The sequence below is a fragment of the Stegodyphus dumicola genome, chromosome 3, assembly GCF_044657685.1.
Source record: "Stegodyphus dumicola isolate Sdum_Otavi_A_Nest chromosome 3, ASM4465768v1".
Lineage (NCBI taxonomy): Eukaryota > Metazoa > Arthropoda > Arachnida > Araneae > Eresidae > Stegodyphus > Stegodyphus dumicola.
The window spans coordinates 36,539,693-36,566,706 of NC_140770.1; the positions used below are offsets into that span (position 1 = coordinate 36,539,693).

The 27,014-nt window shown below is 32.0% G+C and overlaps 1 protein-coding gene across 1 annotated transcript in view; it reads right to left on the reverse strand.

Moving 5' to 3' along the window:
• LOC118192736 (cell adhesion molecule Dscam1-like) overlaps positions 1–27,014 on the reverse strand; it is a 329,595-nt gene that overhangs the window by 34,826 nt on the left and 267,755 nt on the right. The window contains exon 9 of the mRNA XM_085812762.1: positions 3,618–3,688. Within this exon, the coding sequence (XP_085668888.1) occupies positions 3,618–3,688 (71 nt within the window). The remainder of the gene's footprint in view (positions 1–3,617; positions 3,689–27,014) is intronic.

Below are 27,014 nucleotides of genomic sequence, written 5' to 3' on the forward strand. Positions count from 1 at the left end.
TCTTACATACTTCTTTCCACTGGTTATTTCTTCTTTTAAATAACTAAAGCAACAAAATTTGTATACTAAACCACTTAGAGTCTTTTTCGTAATATTAATGACTCGCTGGCAAGCAGTTTATTCTTAAATTTGCGTATATGTGGAAAGATACAGAATGCTGTTTTATTTTGCAGAAAATAAATTAAAAAGTAATAACAAAGTACTTTTTTCCTCAAAAATGTTTATAATTAAAAATTTAAATAATTTGTTATTTAAACAATCTAAATTTAAATAATTTAGATCTCCGATTGTTTTCTTTCCTATTCGAAATTATAGTTATTGAATGTTTTCCCACATAAGTATGGCTAAATGTCCATGAATTTTTCTGCGATGGGTCGGGTTTCGTATAACTCATCAAGGAAACGTAGTGCATTGATGTTGGAAGAAATGTCTTGGAGTCCAAAGAATCAGTTCCATTCAAGTGCTATTTTATTTTCCAAATTTAGGATCGCCTGATCTTGGCTTTCTTTGAAAATAAACGTTCTTACAGTTCGAGAAAGGGGATTGGAATAATGTTCACCGGGTAAATCAGAAATAGAGAAATAGATAACTGGAGAAAGATGGTTTTTGCAAAGATTTCATCTTCGAAAAAATACGTTAAAGTTAACAACGATATTATTTAAAAATGTCGAGTAACTACCAAGTAAAGCAAATAAAAAAAGAAAATATCCATTCTTAAATAAAAATAACCAGATATCTAAACTAATGCTGTTAAATTAAACACCCTTTTCATTTTCTCCATCTACAGACAACACACGGAATTTATACCAAATGAGATTTGTTTACGGGTTGTTTAATTTTTTTTGGTACTTTGTTGTTATGTTAGTTTCAGAGTATAATTTTATGCGATATTAAATCGTTTCCGTACTTACTGCATAATAGTCTTTATTGTACTATTGATATTTATTTCATATTATTTTTGAAGATTATTTTTGAAGAAGATTAAACTCAGAAATAGAAGAAGGATGTAAAGAACTAATTATATAAGCAGTAAAAGCGATCACATAGTGCAACGTTCATTTCAGTTTATGTTTTAGCTTGTTTATAAGGTATTTCTCCCGCTTTCCAAGCGTCCTTCGTGGTGTAGTGGTTCTGCACACTGGCCCGGTATTCCAGAGGTCCGTGGTTCGATTCCCGGCGAAGGCGTTGTTAATTTTTCATCTTTCCGGCCTCCAAAAAATATCCTAATGACCCTACAGTGGCGCCCGAACTAAAAGGGTTGTGGATGATGATTCTCCACACCCAGGATTTGGCGACTAGGTCCCCTAAAACCCTAGTCGCCCTTTAAAAAAGGGGAGTATATGAGGTATTTCTCCCGCTTTCCAAGCGTCCTTCGTGGTGTAGTGGTTCTGCACACTGGCCCGGTATTCCAGAGGTCCGTGGTTCGATTCCCGGCGAAGGCGTTGTTAATTTTTCATCTTTCCGGCCTCCAAAAAATATCCTAATGACCCTACATGTTTACAAATAATTCAGCCTCATCTAAGAGCTTACACTTCTTTCTTTTTCACGCAGTCACTTTTGCTAACGAAAACGAATGTAAAATGGCCAACTTTTCTAAGCAACAAAATAGCATTTTGTACGGCGTTTCTCTATTTTTAAACAGCTTTGCAATTCCTGCATATAGCTCAGATACATAATTAATGTTTCTCATTCTGAAAAATATTTAAATTATGATTAAGATTAGCTAAAATGATGAATCACTCCATAAATTCATGAAGCGACATGTTGCTGCGCGAGTACGGGTTCGTAATAGATTGAATGCATACAGGTCGGACGATAGGTTGATAAAATTTATTTTATCAGAGCTCTGCAACTTTCCACAGAAATATTCGTGCAGGTGTTCACACTAACATAGAGTACAATCAGTAGTTGCACTGCAAACTGCTAAGACTGTTAATACAAAGCAAATTAAGCGCATCTAACAGGCGAAGCTTTCAAACTCCGAAGTCGCTTTGAACTATTAACAACAACCAGGAACAACAAATCAGCAAGTGATGCTCTCTTATGTAGTTTTTACCCGGGCGCCGAGATATTTCTAGTACTTTTTGCTTCTCGAAATTACCGGAAGGCATATGAAGGCCGGATACGATTACAGCTAACATAGCGACCAATTACATTTATTTCAGTTGCAGTACCTATTACGGTGATACAGAGACCGGACCCAAATGTCGCCAAATGATCTCTAACCCTTGTAAATTTTGACGATTAACGGCGTCAAAAATTAGTCGCCAAAACCATTTCCAACTTGGCGATATGTCGCCAAATTAATGAGATAGCCATTTACTCAATGTTAAATAGACTTGCAACCTGTATTCCTATTTTTCCAGCAGAACATCATTTCTATCAGCTTTTCATGTTACGAGTACATTATATAGAAAAATACAACAATTTCACATATAATTTCATCAAAATTATCCATCTATGTACGAAATTTGCAACAATAGTTTTTAGCAACAAAGAGCAAAGAAGGAAACTAACAGAGTTTTAGAACACAGATAAATTATGTTGAATTAAAGTTAAGGCCTATTTAAAGCCTATTTTTAGTTATAAATATTTTATTTACAGTGAGTTTTATAATTTAAAAAATGCGAAAATTGCTTCTTCTGTTATTATTTCGCGGTTGTTGTTAAAATTATGTAATACATATCTACTAATCTTAAAACTTAGGCAGTTGAAGCTGACAAACGCTAAGCGATGATGAAATTTGCTTATTTCGAGTTTGAAATGAAAGTTAATTGAGAGTGTTCGGAGCAAACAAAACTTAGTTTGGCCCATTAGTTATTTCGGAATGAAAGTCCATCTGCATACTTTCTAAAATAAGCAATTAGATTAAGCGATTTTAACAATACAATGCATTTCTCAGAATACTTGAAATCCTATTGCAATGCAGTACCTTCTCTTCAACTATTTCCTTTTTCTTTTGTCAAGCTTCAACAAATATTTTATATACTTAAAACTTTATTTTGATTCTAGATCTTATTCCCAGTTTGATTATTTTGTCTAACAGCAGAAACTTGCTATTCAATTAAATAAATCTTAAACGCATCTCATTTCTCATTTGGAACAGTAAAGTTCAATTTGGTAACATATTTCAAAGCAGAGACTTATATAATACAGAGGTTTTAAAACTTTTAACAGGAATTTGTTTCTAACTCCTAAAATTACGGATACGAGATTCATAAATAAGATCTCTCCATTTGCACTCAGAAAAAGAAAGTTAAAAATGGCAATTTTCAATGCAATTTTTATTTATTTATACTTAATTTTTAATTAAGTTTTTATTAAAGTTATGCGTAATTTAGCACGTTCGAAATATAGTTAGCTAGTGAACACTTTACAAAAGTAATTCAAATAGAATGTTTATCTCAAATTTTAAGTAACTTAATATTTTAGCTATATTAGAGACATGAAAAATTAAATTCTAATTACTAAAAAAGTGAATTTTCTAAAGAATATGATTTATAACCAATTCTTTTAGATTCGCTAAAAACAGTCCAATGTGTTCTTATGCCCTTTTAGTACAAGACAGATCTGTCATAAAATACCAAAAAGCAATACATGATGCAAAAGTAACTTACTTTCCATGTGACTTCAATCTGCTTGGACCCTATTGGATGAGCATGGACATCTGTCGGGGCTCCACTAGGAGCTGCGGGGAAGAATATGCCTTTCAGCAAATATGGTTTAAATATTGTAAAAGAAAATAACTAATACTTTCATATTTAAAATTTTAGAAACATAAATGTATGTTGTTTAGTTCTGCAATAAATCCTTTCTTCAGGGCAACAATTAGCTTAAAACTAAAACAGGGACTGTAACACATATAAAATGAAAGACAAAAGCAGACATTTTTATTGAAATGCCTGTTTCTAATTCAGTTCTGTTAGCGTATTATTATTACAGTTTTCATGTTATTCTGGAATCAAACAAGTTAAAAACTTTTACCTTTAAAATTACTTTAAAATTATCTTAAACGGAAGAGTTTAGTAACACAGATAACGCTTATTATACCGATTCAAAAGAACTTTATAACGAATGACTGTTATAAAGTCATTCAACATATCCTCATCACTTCAACATATCCTCATCAGGTGGATAAATTTTGTAGCAGCCGTTGTACTGAAACAAACGCTGCGGTCTTTATAACGAGAGTCGACTGTAAATATGACTTCACTTAAAACCAACTAACTATTGACACATAATTATATTATTTTTATAGGATTCTATTATTTTTTAGGAGCTAATATAGTTTTTAAAAGAAAATTATGCATTTCAAAACTCATTGGACTGAATACCGCATACTTTTAAATATATCTCACATATTAATATGTAATAAGAAACATAGTAATAGGCCAAAAATTAAAAACAAAAAAAAATTAACCAGTCCTGCACTATAGCTGCAGGATTGAAGTAAATTAAACTTAAAAGCATCTAAATTTAAAATTAAATTGGAATCAAAGCAAGGCAATATTAATAATTAATTATATTAACAATGTTAATAATTGCAACTGTGGAGAAGAGGTTTAACACTGTATCTAACCATATCAAAATAAAAATAAGAATTCATCAGTAGAACAAAGTCAAAAAATAAAAATGCAAAAAGGAAAAAAATATACAAAAATATAAAAATAAAAAATAAATCTCCAAACTCCAATTCAGAACTCTTCAGGGTAAAATGAATTAAAGTTTCATAAAAGACGATTAATATGTTTCGAAAACATGTTTCGTTCTTCTGGTTCATTTGAGATCAAAAACCGAAAAAATATTCAATTAAATTTTCATTTAAGATATTAAAATTCATTTAAAACCGAAAACTCAAATCTTGAATGCATCCAGAATTTTCCCTTTTTCTTTTTTAGACAGAGTTAAACCCCTTATCCACGGCTGCAATTATTAATATTGTTGAGAAATTTCCTTGCTTTGATTCCAATTTAATTTTAACTTTAGATGCTTAAAATGTAATACATAACATACATACTAGTATCATATTCTACTCTGTCTGAAGCGAATCGCCGCCGCTCATTATAGAGAAGATGTTTCCCTTGTGTAATTATGGAATGCAGCGCCTAATTCTCATAGTAACATAAGTAAAACTCTTTTCTCGTTTCTAAAGAATTAGTATCCTAGAAACTGGTTTTTATAAAATTGTGTGGGGGTCGTTTTAGATAGGGTCATAGAAGAGTTCTGTGTAGTGTAACAAGTATTTATTAACAGGTTCAAGTTACACACGGACATTACATTTAACTTTAAGAAAATTACAGAGCAAGAGTCTGATACAACCTATCAAATGGAACGCTTGGCTTTTACTGAAGTACTTCTCTGGCTACTCATCAGAGGGCAGCTTTTTTGTCACAGTTAGTCCAACAGTTTATGTTAAAGGATTGGTTACAAAATCTGTTTATTCTCGTGATCATTAAAACCAGTTAAATAAAATCGCTAAGTACTGACAAGTCGGTTCAAGTTACAACGAGTGCTGTCTGCATAAATGTATTAGTCATTTTTCCAAAGTGAAAAATAAAATACAAGCTAAATTTTTTAAGAACTATATTATCTCATGTTTTTGTCGTATCTCAGTTACATATGTGTTCTTCCTATTTTAATTGTTTTCAACGGTCGAAATGAATATGATTTTATCCGTGTTAGATACAAAAGAATTTAGCAACAGTCTGCTAATATTAGACTTCTTGATGAAGTAATCAATTTGTGTTATCTTCATGGACTCGTCTGTTTCTATTTCTTAACAGCTATACGACTATTGTAGTTCAAATATATATAATTATTATTTACCATCATGAAAAAATATTTAAATTATTATTAAAATTAACTAAAACGATGAACCAACTGTAAGTTCATGAAGTGAAGCATTTTGTTTTTTGGAAACAGAGAAAAGGAGAATATAAATTTTTAGAACACATACAAATTACGTTGTATTATATTTAAATCCTGGTGTATTTATAAATACTTTATTTGCAATGAATTTTAGAATTTTAATTTATTTTCTACGCTTATAAAACATCAATAAATATAAAAATGGATACTATTTCTCTCCGAAAGGCAGAAAGGTATAAAGCATTCTGTTTTATAGCCTTGTTTAAATTGCAAATATGGAAATGTACCCTATGATTTGTCAGTACTAATGTAAAAGATGTGATTTTCCTCTGTCATTTGTTTCTTATCCCCCCTCTGTAATTTTCATTCTGATTTTCTTCCTTTAAGAGGTCGTTGAGATAATTATGAGCATTATCTCACGATGAGGTCATTACGGCTGAAGCATGATCGTTAAGACCTAATTCCGAAGCTGTTTTCCTGAGAGTAATAGCTGAAATGGTGACATTGTGACAATTTGTTTTCTAATTACATCAATTATGTTCCTCCTGAAATTAAATTTAAAATTTAAAAATAAAAATGAGTAGGTTTACTGAAATTATTCGATGAGTTATGAATTGCTTAATCGTTTCCATAACGCATAACGCTTTTCTATTATGTATATAGCAGCCTAACGATTATCCGAATTTATCCGAATACTCTATATTCTAGGTTAAACAGCAAATCAGGGAGAAAAATTCTGTTTTTCAAGAGAGATAATAACTGCAAAAGCCTTCATTGTCTGGTACAGTAAAAATTTCAGTTTTAATGTTTAGTAGCATCAGAAGAAGTAGCATCAGTTTTCCTGACATTACCATATTTTCGAGGAATAAATTAGTGTCCCAAAGGAATTTTCAAATTAGTGCAATTTTCGGGAAACTAGAGTTGCGAATTTTAATTTTTAAAATTGCGTGATTATTAAACAATGGAAGCCAAAGAAATACGTCAAGAGAGACGGGATGAAGGTTTGATTAATCATGAATGTTGTCAAAAATATCTATAGAATCTTTTGCTGAGAATGCTTTGTGGCCTCAGCCATTTACAGTGTTTTCGTGCTTAAAATTGATAAAACTTTAAATCTTCCTATGCATAGAAACTGAGTTGTCTATGGAATGCTTGAAGAATAAAGAAATTTGCACTGCTGTCAGCAAATATTTCAAACATATTCTATGGTTTAAAGGAATTCGACGTTACATATAAATAAATAAATAGATCTTTAAAAAATAGAGAACATCGTGCTGAGCTCTTGAAAATTTCATAGTTATTTTTTGACATTCTTGCCCAATTCCAACAGGAAAAGCCTGTTTTCTTCATAATTCAAATGCAAGAATTAAAAAGAAAAGTCGTCTGCTGTGAAGTCAGTAACAGAACTAGCTAGTATAACGAAGTATAACTTTTGGCATTTCAATTGCACAGAATTCCATTCGCATCTCTTATAACAATTAAATTTCTCTTAGGAAATGTAAAGTAGTAAACCTAAAACTAGAATTTGTACTTAATTACATTGCAATTTGTAATTTACGCTAAATTAATAAAAATTAAATATAAAAATTTAAAGAAAAGTATATTTAAACAAATTGTTTATATATTCTTTTTTTTTCTCAATAATAACTATTTTAGGCGACTGGCCGCACAAGTAGTTACTCTAATTAAGCAATTAAGTTTATTATTTTAGCTTTTATAGTTAGATTATAATAATAGTTTCAGAATTATTACCATATAAGATGTCGTAATATACAGCATATTAGATAGGCTAGTAAACAATAATAGGGCTCGTTTGAAAGTAAGAACTTTTTGTTCATCGAGTTAACTTGCATATGTAAGACGATATTTAGGGTTTAAAAGGATCCGACTCGTTTGAGAACTCGCTATCTGCATTTTACGATATGGCAACCGATAAGGTTATTTAAAAAAAAATATTCAACAGAAAGGGAAGAGTTCTAATTTATAGCATATCAAAACAGTTGATTTCAAAAACCGTTGCATCAATGCTGCCGAATCTTGGAAACTGCTAGTAAACAAGCCCCAAAATCAAGTTTTAAGGTGTAGAGACATTAGGTTATTTTTGAAACAAGAAGTGAAAAATGAGCAACGCCTTCGCCGGGAATTGAACCACGGACCTATGGAGTACGCGCCCAGCGTGCAGACCCTTACACCACGACGGCACGCTAAGAAGGCGGGGAAAAAAAACCTTATAAAGTAACCAAATAAAAATGTTGATGATGGAAACCTGAACACTGGGATTATGTAAATCATGAATATAACATTGGTAATCTGAAGGAGATAGTAAGAAATCTAAAGTGCGAAGAAAATAAAGTTAATAGCTGCCTGAGTGTCCATGTAAATAATCATGGGTTGCAAATTTTACATAATGATAAAGTCATATCGTCGGCCGTTCAAAGTGGAGAAGAAAACGACGAAAATAAAAACTATAATTATGACAATAATCCTGTCCCATCAAATACAAAAGTTTTAAACGTGCCAAAGCAAGTATAGAGTAATTTGTATAGCAGAAAATATCTGACCCAGTTGAAATTCTGTGCCTGAAAAAAATTTACGTTATTGCAGTATATAAATAAACAGCTTCTTTAAGAAGGCAAAATAAGCAGAATTCCATTTTAGTCATTAATAATGCTGCTAATAACCTCCAATTTTTATAAAAATGTAATCACTAGAAAGTAGTAGAAGAAGGAAAATTTCATTATTATCTCGCAATATGGAATAAATGCTAACAAGCCGTCGCAATAAAAAATAAATTTCAATACCGATCTATCTAATAATCCAAGCCTTTATTTCTCCGAAGATTCTGATAATCATCATCTTTTATCAGTCATTAAAACTTTTATAATCCTATACTTCAGTAAAAGTAGATGTAGTCGGTGGGTATTTATTTATTTTATCTAACTACGAGTAGCTATTTTATCTTCAGAATCTACACTGTCTCTTTCAAAGTTCTCCTGCCAGAATATACAGTTTAGTTCGCGCGTATTCAAATGAGATAGAAAGAGATAGTATTTAAAGTGAGATTTTAGATTACTTAGTCAAAGCGTGTTCTGCCTGCCGCACGCTACTAGTTGAAGTTATACGTTACCATTCTGTTTAATTAGGCTTTGCTTTATTTTTGCCAATAGAGCTTGGCAGGTCGCTGTAAGTCCGAGCAACTTGGGCGGTAATCATTTCTGCGTTGCATTTAGCTAACGTATGACTTAGCTTAGTTTTAATTTGAAATTCTGCCTTTGGGTTACGCCCTACATGCTGGCTGATTTTGTAAACACAAGAAGTGCTTTCTGTTCAGTTATTTTAGTTCTCAATAAAATGATATTTTACACCCTTCTTACGTTTCCTATTTCTTACTGGACATAGCGATAAATAGCTTAGCTCCTTTCAGAATCTCGACTTAGTGCTTGCTTCCCAAAAGAGTGAGGATTGCTTTTGTCCTTTGTTAAGGAAAAAAAAAAAAATAAATAAAATTAGTAACTGCTCAGTGTCGATGTAAATGATTTTGGGTTACAAATTTGGCATCGTGATGAAATCGTATGGTCCGTTCAAAATGAAGAAGTAAACGAGGAAAATAAAACCTATAATTATGAAAATAACCCTGTCCCATCAAGCGTAAAATTTTTAAATATTCGAGGTGGAAGAGTTAGCTATTAAGATCAGTAGTTTTATCGGAGTTTAGAAGGTTTTTGATTTTCAGTTTTTGTTTCGCCACCAAAATAAATGGAAAAGAGATTTTACTTTCAGTTTAGGAATAGGAATGCTACAGAAATCATCACAAAATTCCTTACAATTTTAACACTTACAGAAAAAATATCCTAATTTCCTTATTTGGATTAATGTAATTAATTCTTATTGTGATAAGGGGGAAACTATCTATCTACATATGCTAAAATGTCATTAAAATTAAGTTCCAGATATACCATTAAGTTACAAAAAATCACAAATTCCTAATCTCAACAGAAAAGCATATTGGAACTGCTAATAGCATTTTGGAAAATAATGAATATTTCATTTGTTACACGCCCATGGATGTTTCAAAGTAATAATCATCAACCAAGGTTTGTTGATTCTTTGCATATATAATGCCATTATTAATATTTGAGAAACATATAGATCGTATGAAACCTTTTGTTCTGATATGTGCATGACCATTGTGATTCACACAATTTAGAAACACCACGCTAGATCGTTAGCAGTAAGAGATTGTAGTATCTCTCGGCCTTTATCTACAAACCTTGCGCCGCAAGATATTAGAAGCGGAATTGGTAACCACCAGATTTATACATCATTAGCGCTTGCCGTAGATCCTAGAATTACTACTGGTGAGACTGATAACAAATAAACGCTCTCAATGGACTGCTGCTATCGTGTAAGGATAATAGCATGGGATCAATTTGGTAAACAAAGATTGAATTGCATGCGCTATTTGACTTTTCGAAGCTTTGGAAATGATAATAATGCAGAGTAAAATTCGAGAATTCAGGAATAGTTTTCAAGTATTCATTAAAAAGTTTTAAAATCTGAGTAATATCAAACATTTTTTAATGAAATATGATTTATAATGTCACAATCGAAGCAGATAAACTTGTAGTGATGGCAAAACCTATTCTTAGCATAGATTATCAAAGTTTATATATTACCAACGGCGTTAAATGGTAATTAATTATATTCAAAGTTTTTCGAATAGTAATGATTAATGAATCCATTTGTGATTTCAACGGTTACTTTTAGTTATCATGTCATTGGTTATGTAGATTTTATGTAAATTTATTCCTGTTTCTTCTACTTCTTTCACCAAAAATGGCTAGAATGTAAATTAGGTCGAGTTTTGATAGCAAATGAATTTTTAATTTAGAAAGAAAGCCGTAGCAATTTACCAAAAAGCTGTTTAATCTTTGAGAAGTCCGTCTATGTGCCGAAGTAAATTTGATGAAGGACTTTTGCAATAGTCAGAGTGGTTAGATGTTTAAGATTATTTGCTATGTTATACGCATTTAAATATTTGAATTTCTGAGGACACGCAAAAAGTACGACTAGTCTTTATACAGTTGTGGTTGTATTATAAAATGTAGCTTTTAATAAAACTTTTAATTAAGTTTTTACCTGTTGCTTTTCTTAATGAATTACGGCAACTGTGTTCTTTCATATTTATTTAAAAAAGGATAAGCAGCATACAGGCATTAACAAAAGTAATCAATAGCTAATCATAATCTTCTCAAAGCTTGAAATTTAGCATTTAAATTTAATTTATTATTACTTATTTATATTATGATAGATGAAACATCAATTTAGCGACACAGAATTATCATTGCTGAGATTCACAGAATATTTAGTTAGTAATAATCTATAATTAAAATTTGTAATCCCCTTATGCGTCAACTAATAAAATCCTTCTGATAACGATGAGAAAATTTAGAAATAATTGATTAAACTATATAGTAATAAAACTTTCGAAGTATCTGGAGACGCATCGACTCAGTAAAATAAACCGAGGTTCGTAGCTGCCCAACAGAAATATGCCGAGCGCCACTTATGAAATTTGTTATTTATTAATGATCGTACTATGGCCTAGATTAACATTATATATTATAAAAATCACGTTTACGTTTAAATCCGAAAGATATTTATTGAGAAAAAATAAAATGAAGCATTTATAAATGAATATTGAGCCTGCTTTTCAAACAGCTGTGGATCTCTATCAGGTATAGCAGCAATTGTGAAGAATTTGTTTAAAAGGATACTTCTGAACTATTTCTTCTTATTTTATTGAATATATATCTTTTTCTGTGTACATAAGGAAAAAACTGTTGCTTATAGATATCAAACATCTTTCAGCAAAAAATTGTCATGCGCAACGAATATTCGAGAAGCGTTTGGGAAATTTTCCTTGAGTATGTATAACATACTCGTATATTAAAATACAACATAACACACGTTTTTGTCCAGTACGTAACGTATCTGATTACAGCTCAGTAAATTGTACTTGAAAATACGCAAAGTACGCAAATGAATTTAATCTCAACTGATAACAGAGAATGGAATAGCAGATATACTGGAATCAGTTGATGTTTTATGGAATCTTGAAATCTATTCTCAACGCCTTTACATAAAATAACAATCAATGCTTCAAATTTTTCTCTTTGCATATCTTTGTCAAATGTTATACTTTCTAGAATTTCTAGAATTTTCTGCTGTAATTTCTAGAATCCTAGAATGCGATTAATTTGATAGTTTCAGAATTGCATTTTTGAGTTCGAATGCTGTCATCATTTATCATTTCTGTTAATTAATTTCGGCAACCAGTTGGAGTCACTGAAAACCAGCAAGCCACATCTAAATTTCAACTTCGGGATTACGTGAGCTCTTTATTTGTTTATTTTTAGCTCAATCTATTTATATAGTTAAGGGAGGCACTGTTTTCTGTCCAAAAATCTGATAGTGAGTTTTCAGTAAATAAACACGAATTAGGTTTCCTTAACATACGTACTCTTGCAATGATGTCTATCTGTTCCGGTGTTTGTGTATGTGTGTCAGGATTTTTTTCTTCCACCGATAACTTTAACATCATACTTCCAAAAATTACTGCGTTCCGTATCACAGCTTTCTGCATTCATATAAAGCGTTAATTAGAGCTTGGTAAAACTGGACAATTGAATGTGGCACTTTGCTTAAAGCATATAGCAGATTAGTTCGACACCACAAGTAGCCCGAAAAAATAGTCAAAATCAAAAGCTTCTGAAATGAGTCCCAGGAAGAGTTTTTATATTTTTTAGTATCTGAACTCTTGTTATTTTTACTAGTCCTGCATGCCTGTTTTTATTTTAAAATGTACATGAAGTACAGAAAATATTTTTATTTACTTTTAGACACTAATGGCGGTGGATATTAATTTTCTCGAATGATATAAATAGTCGATACTTGAATGAAACATTTTTAGAATTGGAACCAGAAATAAGACATTTGTCATCATTTTTAGACTATTTATTAACAGGCTATTTAATCATGGGCTATTTTGTCGCTGGCTATTTGAAAAGTCACGCCGTAACACTTGTTAATAGAAAGTTATATAAAACTATAAAAAATATAATTAAAAAATTTCCATTTTATTATTTAATAGTTCTATATTAATAGAAGTAACATATTAGATTTGGGCTAAAATTGATAAATAGGAAATGATTCTTTACTTGAAGCTCTGAACATATTTTCGTGAAAAAATATATCATAATATACACCAAAACTTTTCAGATTTGATATTTAAAATTTGTATATGCATACACGATATAATCATGAATGAGAACCAAATATTAGGTTTTGATTGGCATAAGATAAAAACTGGAAGTGATATTCTACTTGGAACATTTAACAGATTTTCGCTGAAAAGTGTTGTATCACTTTAATAATAGTTTCATCTAAAATAGTGCAGCGCATTTTTAGAGCTATTTCTATTATATCTAGACATGATACTTATTTACATCAAACCGTAGAAGAAAATGACTTTTATAACAGCGTTTCATCTGCAGAAGTAATGCAGGTATGTTACCAAAAATGCAGTTATTATTCTCTTGAATTGTTGATGATGACGAGGCATAAGAACAAATAGAAAATTCAAACACACTTGTTGTTTGACTTTTTACTCATCCAGTAACGCATTGTAGACACTGTTCAGCTGTAATTCCAAAACCTAGCCAGCATTATTTACTAATCTTTATATACTATATAGCATTATTTACTAATCTTTATATATATAAGCGGCTTAAGTGTTTGTAGCCGATAGTTTACTGTTGCCACTCGGAAAAATGAGTGCGGAAATTAACGTTTCCGCAGTTTTTAATTAATATCTCAGCCGATTAAAGTCGTACGAAGATGAGAACGGTATCGATGGATTCAGAGAATTTTTTGGAATCCTAGGATACGCGTCTCGAATTTCAACTCGGCGTCATTCCGCAGATATACGAGAAAAAAGAATTTGGCACGTAGCCAAATCCCTCTAATAGGGAAAACCCAAGGAAAAAAGAGGAAAACGCAGGGAAAATTAGTTTTTAATTAATATCTCTGCTAATTAAAGTCCCACGAAGACGCGAATGGTCAAAATGGCGTGCCACGGATCTGCGGAATTCAACGGGGTGCTTCGCTAAGCCCGGAAGCCAGCCGTTTCGGAAGAGATGATGTTACTTCACCCCATATACCGGGTGGCCATAATTAAACTGACAGTGCTCACAATGTCCTGTAGCGCGATCTATTTTCGAGAATGACGCCACATTTTGTAGGAAGATTAAACAAGACGGGAGACGAAGAATTCCGCGAAAAAACAAATTAGTTTCAAAAGTCACCGCTAGGGGAATATTTGGTGCTATGTAATAGAAAATAGAGTGTTAACAAATGCAAATCAATACGGAAATTACGTTTTATTTTGCATTCAAATGAGGTTCAATGTGGCTGCCGTTGCTGTGAACCACATATTGCATTTTGTGCACAGTATGCACAACAGTAGAAAGTAACATGTCTGCAGGAATCTCCCGTACAGTCCGTGATATGTTATCCTTCAACGTAGCCAGGTCCTGCACCACTCCTTCGACTTAGAGTAACCCCATAGCCAGAAGTCGCATGGGGTAAGATCAGGCGACCGAGGTGGCCATGCAGTTGAAAAGTAGCGGCTAATGACTCTTTCTATTGTGAATTTCTGTCGTAGCATCTGCTGTACCCGTACAGCAACGTGTGGAGGGGCTCCATCTTGCATGAAAATGATTTTCCTTAGGCATTGTCTTTGCTGAAGTGCCGGAGTGACAAAGCTGTTCAACATGTGGCGATATTTCTCTCCGGTAACAGAACAGCTTTCCGGTCCTGTCGGGGTAACGTTCTCATAGAAGAATGGACCTACGATAAATTCCGCTGTGAACCCACACCAAACAGTTACCTTTGGTGAATATAAGGGAATTGCTGTGACTGCATGTGGTGATTTGTCATCCCAAATTCGGCAGTTCTGGGTATTCACAGTTCCATTCAGGTAAAAGTGGGCCTCGTCTCCCCATAAGATTTTCCATGGCCAAACATCATTCGCCTCCATTCTGGCAAGAAAGGTGAGAGCAATTCTGGCAAAAGTCAATCGCTTATCATGGTCGGGGTACAGTAACTCCTGTACACGGCTGATCTTGTACGGATAGAAGTTGGTAATCTCATATCCATATTCAGAGCTAATCCACGAGCGCTAGAGGTGGCAGCAATATTGTCTGGTCCTCTGTCGACCAATCGCCGTGGCAACTGCTTCGATTGTATCCTGTGGTACAGGGTTTCGTCCTCTGCCTGACTGAACCTTCAGAGAACCTGTTTTCTCAAACGTCGCAACCATTGCTTTTAGCCCATTAACTGACACAGGATGGTTACCTTAACGCATTTTTTGTGCGTTCTAAAAGCACGAAGAGCGGCTGACGCGTTGCACTGGTTGAGGTAAAACAATTTGACCAGTAACGCACGCTCGACTAAAGAAGGAGACATTGCACATAAACTTTCAATCCGATTGATTCGAAACGTAACACATTGCCTTTTAAAACCCAAGCAGCTGGCACTGTGCGAATGGTTGTAACGTGAAATTTGAATAAAGAACTTCTTCTGCTCAGCGTACGTGATAGTGCAGATCACGAGACTTTATCGGTGTTTATGTAGATTTTACGCTTTTTTAAAAGTGTTGTCCTATTGCACTTGAACTAAATCAGAAAATGTGCATAATAAAAGGTAATTTTATTCCGTATTAATTTGCATTTGTTAACACTCTATTTTCTATTACACAACGCCAAATATTCCCTTAGCGGTGACTTTTGGAACTAATTTGTTTTTTCGCGGAATCCTTCGTCCCCCGTCTTGTTTAATCTTCCTACAAAATGTGGCGTCATTCTCGCAAATAGATCGCGCTACAGAACACTCTGAGCACTTTCAGCTTAATTATGGCCACCCGGTATACATACGGCTAAAGTGTCTGTTTGTCGCCGATAGTTTATTGGTTGCTTGTGTAACTGTACTAGCCAATGGGTTGAAGTTGCCACGGCACAGGGATGCCGTTTCAATTGAGACGTAGACAATTCCTGTAAAACTTGCCTTTGCTATGACCATCAATAAGTCAAAGGGCCAAACGCTTAAGCGTTTTGGCATTTTTTAACCTGAGCCTCCATTTGGACACAATCAACTTTATGTTGCCTGTTCATGAGTTCGTGAAAGAACGGATGTAAAATTAAAAATAATGGATGGTCCTATGCAAGGCGAGCTTAAAAATTGTGGAAAGATCTACACAAGAAATGTTGTGTACAAAGAGATCTTTGAGATGGGAATTGACATTTTATTATTTAAACCACCTTTATTTATTGAGCTAGCCGTGGCTCTGAAGAAATGTACCGCCAGTGCTTTCCTTCATTGCACTCTACTTTAAGCAATTAAGCAAGTAGAGGGTGAAACCCAGTGGGGCAGTAAGCAAAGGGACGTCCTCGCCGCCTGCCCTGGGTAATTCAGTTTCAATTATTAGCAGACACCTTTTCACAAATAATTTTAATTACAATTTATAATATCTAGAACAGTGGTCATTTCGTATGAACGCCGGGCTTTCTAGTACTTAAATATCGCGAGACTATACGTGCAGTTCAAAATTAATTTAGATTTGTTGATATAAAAATAACACAGAGGAAAATTTAAAAAAATCTGAAAGCTTACAGATTTTATATTACGCACAAAGGATCGCTTTTTTGACGTTTTGTGTGTTACCTTTATTTATTGAATATCGTGTTCTTCGCACTCAAACCATTAAATTCAATTCAACAGCAATATCGCAAAATAATTTTAAAATGAGCGTATCTTTAGAATTTCTGATACTTCACTTTGAAATAATTGAGTTTCTTAATCAAAAATTCGTTAAAGTTTTACAAAATATGAAATGGATAATAAAACAAATTCCAAATTTGGGCTTCCAGATGCCCATATTCGTATGGAAACGTACGCTATTCAAAATTTTATTGCTCTAGGAACCGTTGTTTTATCACAATGCGAGAAACATACATACATATATGCAAATTCTTCATTATTTAATTTCTTCTCTAATATTCGGTGGCAACAATTTTGAAAAGTGAACCGACATTTATAGTGAACCAACGCAAAATGCCAAAACGATAATAATAGCCCCGTGGGCTAATAAAAGTTAAGAAAGCAAGTAACAGTTTCACTGTGCAAGTAAAAGGAAGGATTAATTCCGAAGAATTGTATAATAGAAAAATTGTCAGTCAAAGATATGAAGCATGTAATCGTGCTTTAAACCTTTCACATCAGCCTGAGCATACCTTGATTTTGCATATCAGTATAGGTTGGCAAAAAACTAAACTGACTGACTTGTTACTAGTAAACCAAATAGGTATTATAGTCTGTTCCTTAAAAATAGTCTCTTCAAGGTCTTTTCATCCTCCATCATTTAGCGCGTTCTCGCTTTTTTCAGCACTTTATTTTTCTCACTTCGTTTGAGACTATAATTCAAGTGAGCCTTCTTTGGTGCACTTTTCACGAAATAAAACATGTTAAATGAAAATAAAATGAGGCAGATAACAATTAGGGGACTCGATCATCATCCGCAGCTCTTATTACCATGGTTACCAGGCAACCCGGGCGGGAAAAGTCATCCTGAACTGCTTATTTTAAGTAACAGACTATACTAGGTGATCTTCGTCCTTTCGTTTCCATATCCTAATGTATTCTGTATTTATTATTACTTCAGGCGGCTTAGCCTAACTCATTTTCTTCACTTTAACTTCTCTAAACAATCCTACTACTGTGTATTCGTTTTCTTTCAAGTTTTAAAAACTGAACTACATTACGTACATTTTATTACTTTAGCATTTTTTGCTTTTAGTATTGCTTTAATATTTATGTATTATTTCACAAAATATGGAAAAGTAGAAAATTATTTTCGTATAAATCAATTATGTTCTTTCCCGTTTAATAACATTTCGGCCAACGCAAGTTTTCACGCTGATGTTTTACTTTGGTAAAGCGGAGGGAGGGAGAGGATATGTAGTTTATAAGAATATTTAAACGTATTATCTGCATATGGAATTGCTTACTAATACTTACTGTAATTAGGAGATTTCTTAGTTTTTTTCATTTTTTATGTAATATTACAAGTCATTACGTTACGCTACTAAGAATGTATTATTCATGTAACCTGCAAATTGTTTTCAAAACTACTAAATGGTATAAGGTATTTATTACCTTTCAAATTAAGGCAGTAAATTACTTAGCAAGCTACACGATTTAAAAGGAACATACTTATTTCTCAATAATTAGCATCTCTTTTATTATTAAAGATATTTTTAATTAATATATTTATAGTAAATCTTATTCATCTAATTTTTATAATCAAGAGATAATAATTAAATCAAAAATTAAACTAAGACGGTCTATTTAACGGTCAAACAGGAAATGCACTGAAGCAAGAACAACTTAGGTAAATAACACAACTTAGGTAAATAACATTATAAAATTAATGTAATTAATATAGCATAATAAGTTAATATAAAATATATTATATATAAATAATAATAAATAACATGTAAACTTTCTGGCACATCGCTTAAGAATGGGTATTTTACAGCAGCAAAGACTGATTGAGATTAAACTATTCAGCAACCGCATATTTACGCCACGAAATATTAATAAGTTTTATTTATTTACGAATGTTCAGCTCCACTAGAAGTTTTTTCTACAGATAAATTGTAGGATTCAAGGATATAATTATCTATGCCGAAAAACGTCGTCCTCGTTCTTGCTTTGTAACAACTTTCAGCTGGCATAAATTAAATATTCTGTTGAAGTAAATAAAGTACGACATCGTTTGTTCTCAAGATCTGATTCCTACTAAGCTTAACAGCCTCGATCTTATAGCTTAGTGTCTTACATTTTAAGGGCATATAAACCATTCTAATAACTTCACGCAATCCTGTTTTATTTTTAGAAAAATAAGGAAAATGATTGCTACAAGTCCACGAAAGAATGCTTTGCGTAAGTCCGCAGACTGTTTTTTTTTTTTTTTTTTTTTTTTACCGAATACTGCATATTTTGCAAAAATGTAAACCAAACAGGAAAAAGAATATCAAAAGCTAAGTATCAGTCTACGATGAACTGTACTTACTAACTGCAAGGCAAAGACTGAAGATCGAAAATGAAATGCGAAAAACAAATGTGTTCATCCTCCAGAATCAGAAATAAAAATGATTATTGGTTTCCAGTCGTAAGATACTAAGAATAGCGAAAGAAAACTATTTAATATATAATTCTGAATTTAAGAGGTCAAGTCATGTATTTTTCCCATAGAGCAGTTGCAATAATTAAAAATTTACAATTCATGCTAAAACGTTTACTAGTGTGGGATTTGCTCAAATCCCAACTTTAATTATTTCTTTTTAATCTTAAGAATGTGACACGTTCAAAACAATAATTTCATTAATTCCATGTGACCTAAATCTGAAGCATTCCTGGGATTCAGAATTAACTTCGAGTGTCTCAGGGAACATTAACTTCTTAATTACTTTCATTTAATGTATTTTTTTTACTGTTTAAATTAAAGTTATAATGAAAGTTCCAAACCAAATTAATAAAAGTCAGAAAATTAATTCATTTTCAAGTAATTTTTCTTCTTTTGCTTATTTTTTGATACGCATGCAAAAGAAAAATTCTCAAGATGACTGATATTTTAATTGAATCGCTGATTTGATTTGTAGCCAACTTTTAAATTAAATAATTCTAAACTTCTTTAAGGCAATCCTTGTTAAACTGTTTTAACTAGTTTGAGTTACAGAATATTCAGTATAAAAATGCAGTATTGTCTTAAAATATTGTGTTTATAATTTGTATTTAAATATGGTAGAAAAATGAATAGTAATTAAATAAAGGGCGTTCAGATAATTTTATACTTATTTAACAGATAATTTGGTACTTATTTTGAAGCTTTAGATTAGCTGAGAATTTAAATATTTATTAATAAAACTAATTTGAATTTACAATAATCATGAAAGAAAAATTATTTGAAAATACATAAAGATGCATTAGCAAAAATTACGTTTTATTAAGAAATATACTAAAGTTTATTATATTAAGGATTTATATTTCGGTTACTCATAATCCATGAAGTGGTTAAGGTCGCCAAATATTGGTAGTTCGACCTGGGTTCAAATGCAGGCAAACGGGCTGACTATTTAGGTGTTTGGTGGTTGCAAAAAATGAGTTGAAAATGATTGTGGTATGAAAATTTCAGTATTATTAAAAATAAATGTAAAAAAGAGATTTAAAAAGAAATTAGTAAAATATTAGATGTATCAAAATATGATCAAGATTATTTTTAATTTCTTAATGAATTTTGTGTTTATATGTATGAAAAAATGCAGCCAACTTCATATTAAATAACAGGTATTAAACTCCTGAATCAATATTACATACTGACATTAAAAAATTCAAACTTACATAATCAACTCCACAGATTAAGAGGATATGAAGGGTGCTTACACGAATAGATTTGAAAAAATCCAGAATGTAAGATAGGCTTAGTCGATGCTGAAGGATAATATGCGGAGGGAAATAAATTAATGTAACTTGTCCTAGTACAGCCACTAACAATTTTTAATACTATTTGTAGAGTTGAGCTGTTTTCTTCATAGCTCTAAATATCAGCTTATATTACACTTCGTAAACGACAACATTCAACCAGATCCTTGGACAGCATCACTTAGAAGCCGATATTCTAAGTCGCTAGCTAGTATCCGTCCGGAACACTTATAATATTTCATAAACTGGAACAAAACACCCGGATAATCGCACATCATCAGTCGCTGACAAAAGCCAACATTTTTAATCACTAAATCAGGATTTTCAATGCTTACTCGCCTTTTTACTTCCTTCGCTCATTAAAGAACAGTCCCGAAGAAAGAGTTTCGGCTGAACATCCCTTTTGGAGTCCTAAATTCGGTATCTTTTTGCAATACACACATCATGAAAAGAACACCAACACCGATCATCACAATTCTTTCTCAGAAAACTTTCTGTTCACGTTCTTCTCATTAATATACTCTAAACTAAATTATTCAGTACAGCTGGTTATCTTCAACAAAGCCCATATATAAGATCAATATAAGACATATATGCATTATATTTTGATATTTTGCATGTGATGATTATTTATTTGACTGATAATAAAATGACACAGTTGTGATTTTAGTAGCGCAGTTTTTTTTAAAAAAATGTATAAATTATATAAATCTATTTTTAAGAATTCTAAATTTGTTGAACCAAGCATACTAAAAACATTAAAATACATGGATACGAATCCATTCAGCTTCACACATAACGTATTGCAGAATGAGAAACCAGTAACCTTTAACCCTTTAACTGCCGCGGGCGTATATATACGCCTTGCTCAGCCGATGCGTTAACTGCCCCAGATGCGCCCAGATGCGCAGCCGATGCGTTAACTTTGCGAATAATTTTAGGTGTAGCAGCGCAAAGCAAATGATAGCAGTTTGGAAGGACGTATATATACGCCTGGGGCAGTTAACGCATCGGCTGAGCAAGGCGTATATATACGCTCGCGGCAGTTAAGGGGTTAATTCGAATACGAAATTAATTACTTACGTGGAATATAAAGTGAACACTGGATTAGGAGAGATCAAAATGAATTTTGATGATTCTTGTAACGTTGCAAATTATGTAATGAAGTGTTTATAACACTAAAAAGTCTAAAATATAAGGCGGTAAGGATGTGTGTCATCATGCATTGCAATATATTTGTCTTTCGAATTGTATCAACAAACTCATCGATTCAAAAGAAATATGTTGCTACTTCCCGAATTAAAATATTTTTATCTACCAGGTGGTATTTTGCTCTCCAGTAAAGCTTAAACTCTGGTAGCGCAGTTATTTTTAAAAATTATATAGGTTACATAAATCTACTTTTAAGAACTCTAAATCTAAATCTATTAAAACCAAGCATACTAGAAACATTAAACTACATGGATATGAATCCATTCAGTTTGACACACAACATGTTAAAGGATGAGAAACCAGTAACTTTTAATTTTAATATGAAATTCATGAAGCAAACGAAATCAGTAATTTCAGGCTAATCCTCAAGTACATACATATTTAGGATTTTCACAAACCAATGCTTTCGCCTTTATATTAAACAGCATTAATCAACATCGGCAGAAGATATATTGGGATTTCAATTATAGTCTGTAGACTAGAATAACCTTTATGTAGTGTTCATGGTTCATATCGTCCCAGTTGTAGAGATGTTGAACATCATTAGAAGTCATTAATAGTCCGGAGAAATGTTAATTTATATTCATTGCAATGCGGGTACAGCTCATTGAAGCCTTATGCAGTTAGTTTTGGCTCCATATAAGCATATGATGAATTGAGATAGAAAGCTATCCAAGTTCTGTTGTCGTTATCTTAGCGTTATCTTAGTTGTCTGACGCATTGACAAGGAATATACTAGTAATTTTATTAGATTCGCAGATTTCATTACTCACGATTATGTTTATGAAATGGATGAATTTCCTACGGATCACTGGGGGGGGGATGACTTTGGTCTATAAGTACGTCAATCCGTTGAAGGTAGGGATTTGCTTAATTGAATATTTAATGATGCGCAGTGCTAATTACCCTTAATTATTCACTTGCGCATTTATCAGTTTTATTATAAATTTCACCAAGATAAATATAAAGATCTGTTATCGCAGCAAAAAATTTGTGATGAAGCTCTAGAAATTCATTTCTTAAGATTCACAGGAAAGAATACTTTCCAGGCAAAAATATGTTCTTCGAAAAACTATAACTGACATAATATTCAAAATTAGATGAAACATTTTTTTAAAAATTAGCTGTTTTATAATAAGCATGATAACTGCTGCTAAAATAAAACTAAAATTTTATAGATGATTCAAGCAAAAGAAAATTTTTTCAAAAGTCATAAATGAAAATAACGCTTATTGTGTAAAGTGCGTAAAAAGATGGAACATTTTATTGCATATAATTGCATTTCTATCATGGTATAAGAGGTTACCACCTCTAGCAAGCAAAAGGAAGATTTTGCGGGTCAAATTTTGGGCTATATAGTTTTTCTCGTTTCTGGCTTTTGAGAACCTAATAGGTCTCTGTAGGGACACCCGAACTGAAAATGTGGTAGAATCTTTACCACTCAGATTCAGTTACTCTTAACTCCTTAAGCTCACATTCAGTTGCTTAAACTAAACAGAGGCTGAGTCTCATATCTCTGTTTAGTTTTCCTTTGAGTATAGAAGCATGCAAGAAACTGTGGTATTTGCCTAATGTGATCTTGTAGTGTAAATGGTTAGTATGCACAGCTGGCAACTGGATGATCAGTGGTTTGAATCCCGTCAAGGTCACAGCTGATGTTTCATTTTCTCCCATTAAATCTAAAAGTCTCAGTAACGTAACAACCGACAGAATCCATCAGTGTTGTATGACATTCTATGAATATCAAGCATTGCTAATAAATGAATAAAACATTCTAATGCAACAGTATTATAAGATAACAAGTATTAATTCTGAAACCTGCATTGAAAATATGTATTTCATAATAAAACTATGTTCCTTGAAGAGAAATAATCATTTTTACAGGTTTTTCGTTGTATTTAAGCACGCAGACAATTACTCGATTTAAATGTTGTTTAAGGAATAAGAATTGCTTCGCACTTAAGATATTTAAAGTCTAGTGATAGTAAATTAAACTTAGAGTCATAGTATAAAAGAGAGGCTGATTTCTAGGATATTAAAGTCATATAAAAACTATGGTATTTAAATTTTATGAAATAATTTATTTTTGATTGCAACAAACAGTCACAAATAAGTGTTAGTGGTAGCCTTTGGTTGCAATTGGATGGGAAAATATTTCACTCTGACTTTATTTATTTGAGCATTTAGATATTGAAATAAACTTCTACAACTATAACTGCTGCTAAAATAAAACTAAAATTTTATCGATAATTCAAGCAAGAGAAATTTTTTTCAAAAGTCATAAATGAAAATAACGCTTATTGTGTAAAGCGTGTGAAAAGATGGAACACTTTATTTTACGCATTATGCAGCATATTTTATCCAAAGAAAGCGAATAAGTCTCAAGAGAGGTTTTACAACTTCAAATTGTGTTGTTTACGATCAAAAAATATGATACAAGCGTGTAAAAGAGCGAAAAGAAAGTAAGAAACTCGTAGAAAATCAATTTTGGGAAGGTATAAAGTAAAGGGGAGGAGATGATTATTCAGAACAGAATAAATAAATAAACCTAGGGAATCCGATAGTTTTTTAATGCAGTAAAACTTGAAAAATATACATAATTTAATTAAAAAGAGGCTTAGAAGTATTTTTTTAAATGTGATATTTACATGAACATTTTAAAAATTTTTTCAATACTTGTAATAGTTTTCTTAAGAGTTTTAATATTTTTTAACAATTAAAATTTGTTTTGAATTATTGACAAACTTTTACATTAAATTAAGCAGATGAAGTGTCTTAATACCGTTTTGAGTTATATGATAATAAATTTCTTTTAAAATAGTATTTTTAGAATTTAATATTTAATTTTATTATTATATCACATGTTTTTAAGACAAGCAATAGCTTCCTTAAACATGCTATTATAGTTAATATTTCCTTCACTTATCGACAATGTTTTTCTCTAAATATTACAATGGCGTAAGTTAAATTTTGCTCTGTTGATTTTTATTACCTAATTCCACCATTATTAAACCCTTTTACAACGGAAAAGATATTGACTAAGATAAATTTTCATTTAAAATACCTTTGAACGCTTTACATTACTATGTAACCTACAATCATATGTTCGCTTCTCTGCAGCTGAATGATACACGGAATAATTATCCTAACTTATTTCATTTGAATATTGTTCATTTTCATTACAAAACTTTGGCTGCGTCCGTATTTTCCCTGCTTGTAACCTGAATATTCTTCAATTTGCCATAGAAAATCTTCCATAAAGCTGCTGTATAATGTAAATAACCTTTCTATGGTTGAAGAAGCTTTTGTATGATCCAACTTATAGAGACTATTGTGGTTTTTGAAGCAGAAACTTAAGCTGTGTCCTAACCGAAGATTCATCCTCGAATCTTCCAGTTGCTAGCTAATGAGTTATACTACAACAGCACGTACGATACAATAATTCTTTTCATTTTCCTCTACATAAATGGTGCATAGACAGAGGCGTGAAATCCAAACGGCAAATAAAAGTTGTGATGAATTATCGTCCACTACATTTTAGTTCGGGCACCACTGTAGAGAATATTATGATTTTCAAAGCAGAAATATGCAAAATCACCCATGGTGCCACTTTAATAATTAGAAAATCCATTAGAAATATGGATTTTCTAATTATTAAAGGACGACTTAACCATTTATAAAATAAGAACCCGCAAGGGAGATGAAAATGTTTTTTATATTCCTCAACATGATTAATAGACGACTGGGTGAGATACAGATCATCCAACCAAATCAAGGGATTTATTGACCACTGTGACTTTTGATTAATGTGACCACTGTGAGTTTTGATTGCTACCGTGGGTTTCTTGGAGGAGGAAATAGAAAAGCCAACTTTGCCCTTTTCAATTGGATGCACAGGTTTTAAGAACTTATATCACAAAAGCACGCACGGAGAAATATAATATTTCCTTACAAGTATACTAACTTCATTGTAATTTTTTAGCATTTAAGTGAGAGATAAACTCAAGGAAACTATAAAAAATTACTAAATGAATCTCAGTTTACGGATAATCAGGATTTTGTTTAGGAACGTAGCTAGACATAAAAAGTAATTCAAGGCATTGAATAAAATCTCCTAAGATACTCTACGTATGCTTATAGGAGTTATTTTAATATAACTCATTTCATTCTAGCAATATATATTAAAAAACAACGTATAACGAAAATAGGATGAGCTCTGAAAGAATTAAAACTTATCGCATAAAATTAAAATTAATCTCTATTTTAATACTGTGAAATTAAATAACTTTAAATGTTCATTTTATTATTAGGTTATTGATCATAAATTTTGTGACTTTTGTGACTGCGGGTTTTCGATGATAAATACATATAAAGTAGCACAAAAAAATTCACTGAATTACATAAGCACCACTTTATTCTACGACTAGCGTTCTTTTTGATAACTAGATAATTTAACATATTTAAAAAGTTGTTAGGTTTGTTAGGAAAGAAGTTATATGCTATTTGACAGTCTCCACAGAAGTGGACCTAAGGTCATTTAGAGAATTTTGAATTGTACTTTGAATTGCGTTTGAAATTTCGTTCCAAGACAGAGATGAAAATCCAGGAGGACAAGGTCTAATGAATATGAAGGGTGACGGCAGTACTCAGTAAAGTCTTCAGATATTCATCGAAATGTGGGGCCGAGCATAACTGAAGAAAACGCCTCGAAGTTTGGTCAGTTCTTCGATTTCTACTTTTAAATCTCTTATTTAGAAACATTATTTCGGCGAATTTGTTCTCTGATTTGCTGGCAACAATTCATAATATACAATTCTGCCATACACAAAATATTACATTTTTAGGATGCAGCCCCCTTCTTAATATTACTAAAGGAGGTTCATTTGGCTTACCCTATGATATTTATTTTGTAACATTATTGCCTAGCATTAACTCCTCATCTCCAGTAATGAGCGGTTCAAAAAAACAGATTCTTTATCTTTTTAGCAAAGAACCACATGCAAAAACCTGAGTAAGTATAATATATTTTGCTATGTTGAAATATGAGTTATTCTTACGTCGTAGCAGCTTATATACCTAATCTTAAAATGATTGTTTTGGAATATTTATTCTGTCTGATTGTTCCTGAGCTACATAAAGTGAATTTTTGGCAGTAGCATCTTTTAATAGGTTTTTGTTTACAAATGATGGTCTTCTACAGCGGGCATCATCTTCGAGGCTGAAATTTCCAAGCTGCTCTTTTCCCACGTAAAGTGAAATTTTTAAGAGCAGTCTGTTTAATATTTGTTTGCCTTTCTTTAAAATAAAACGGAATAATATGATGAATGTTTTAG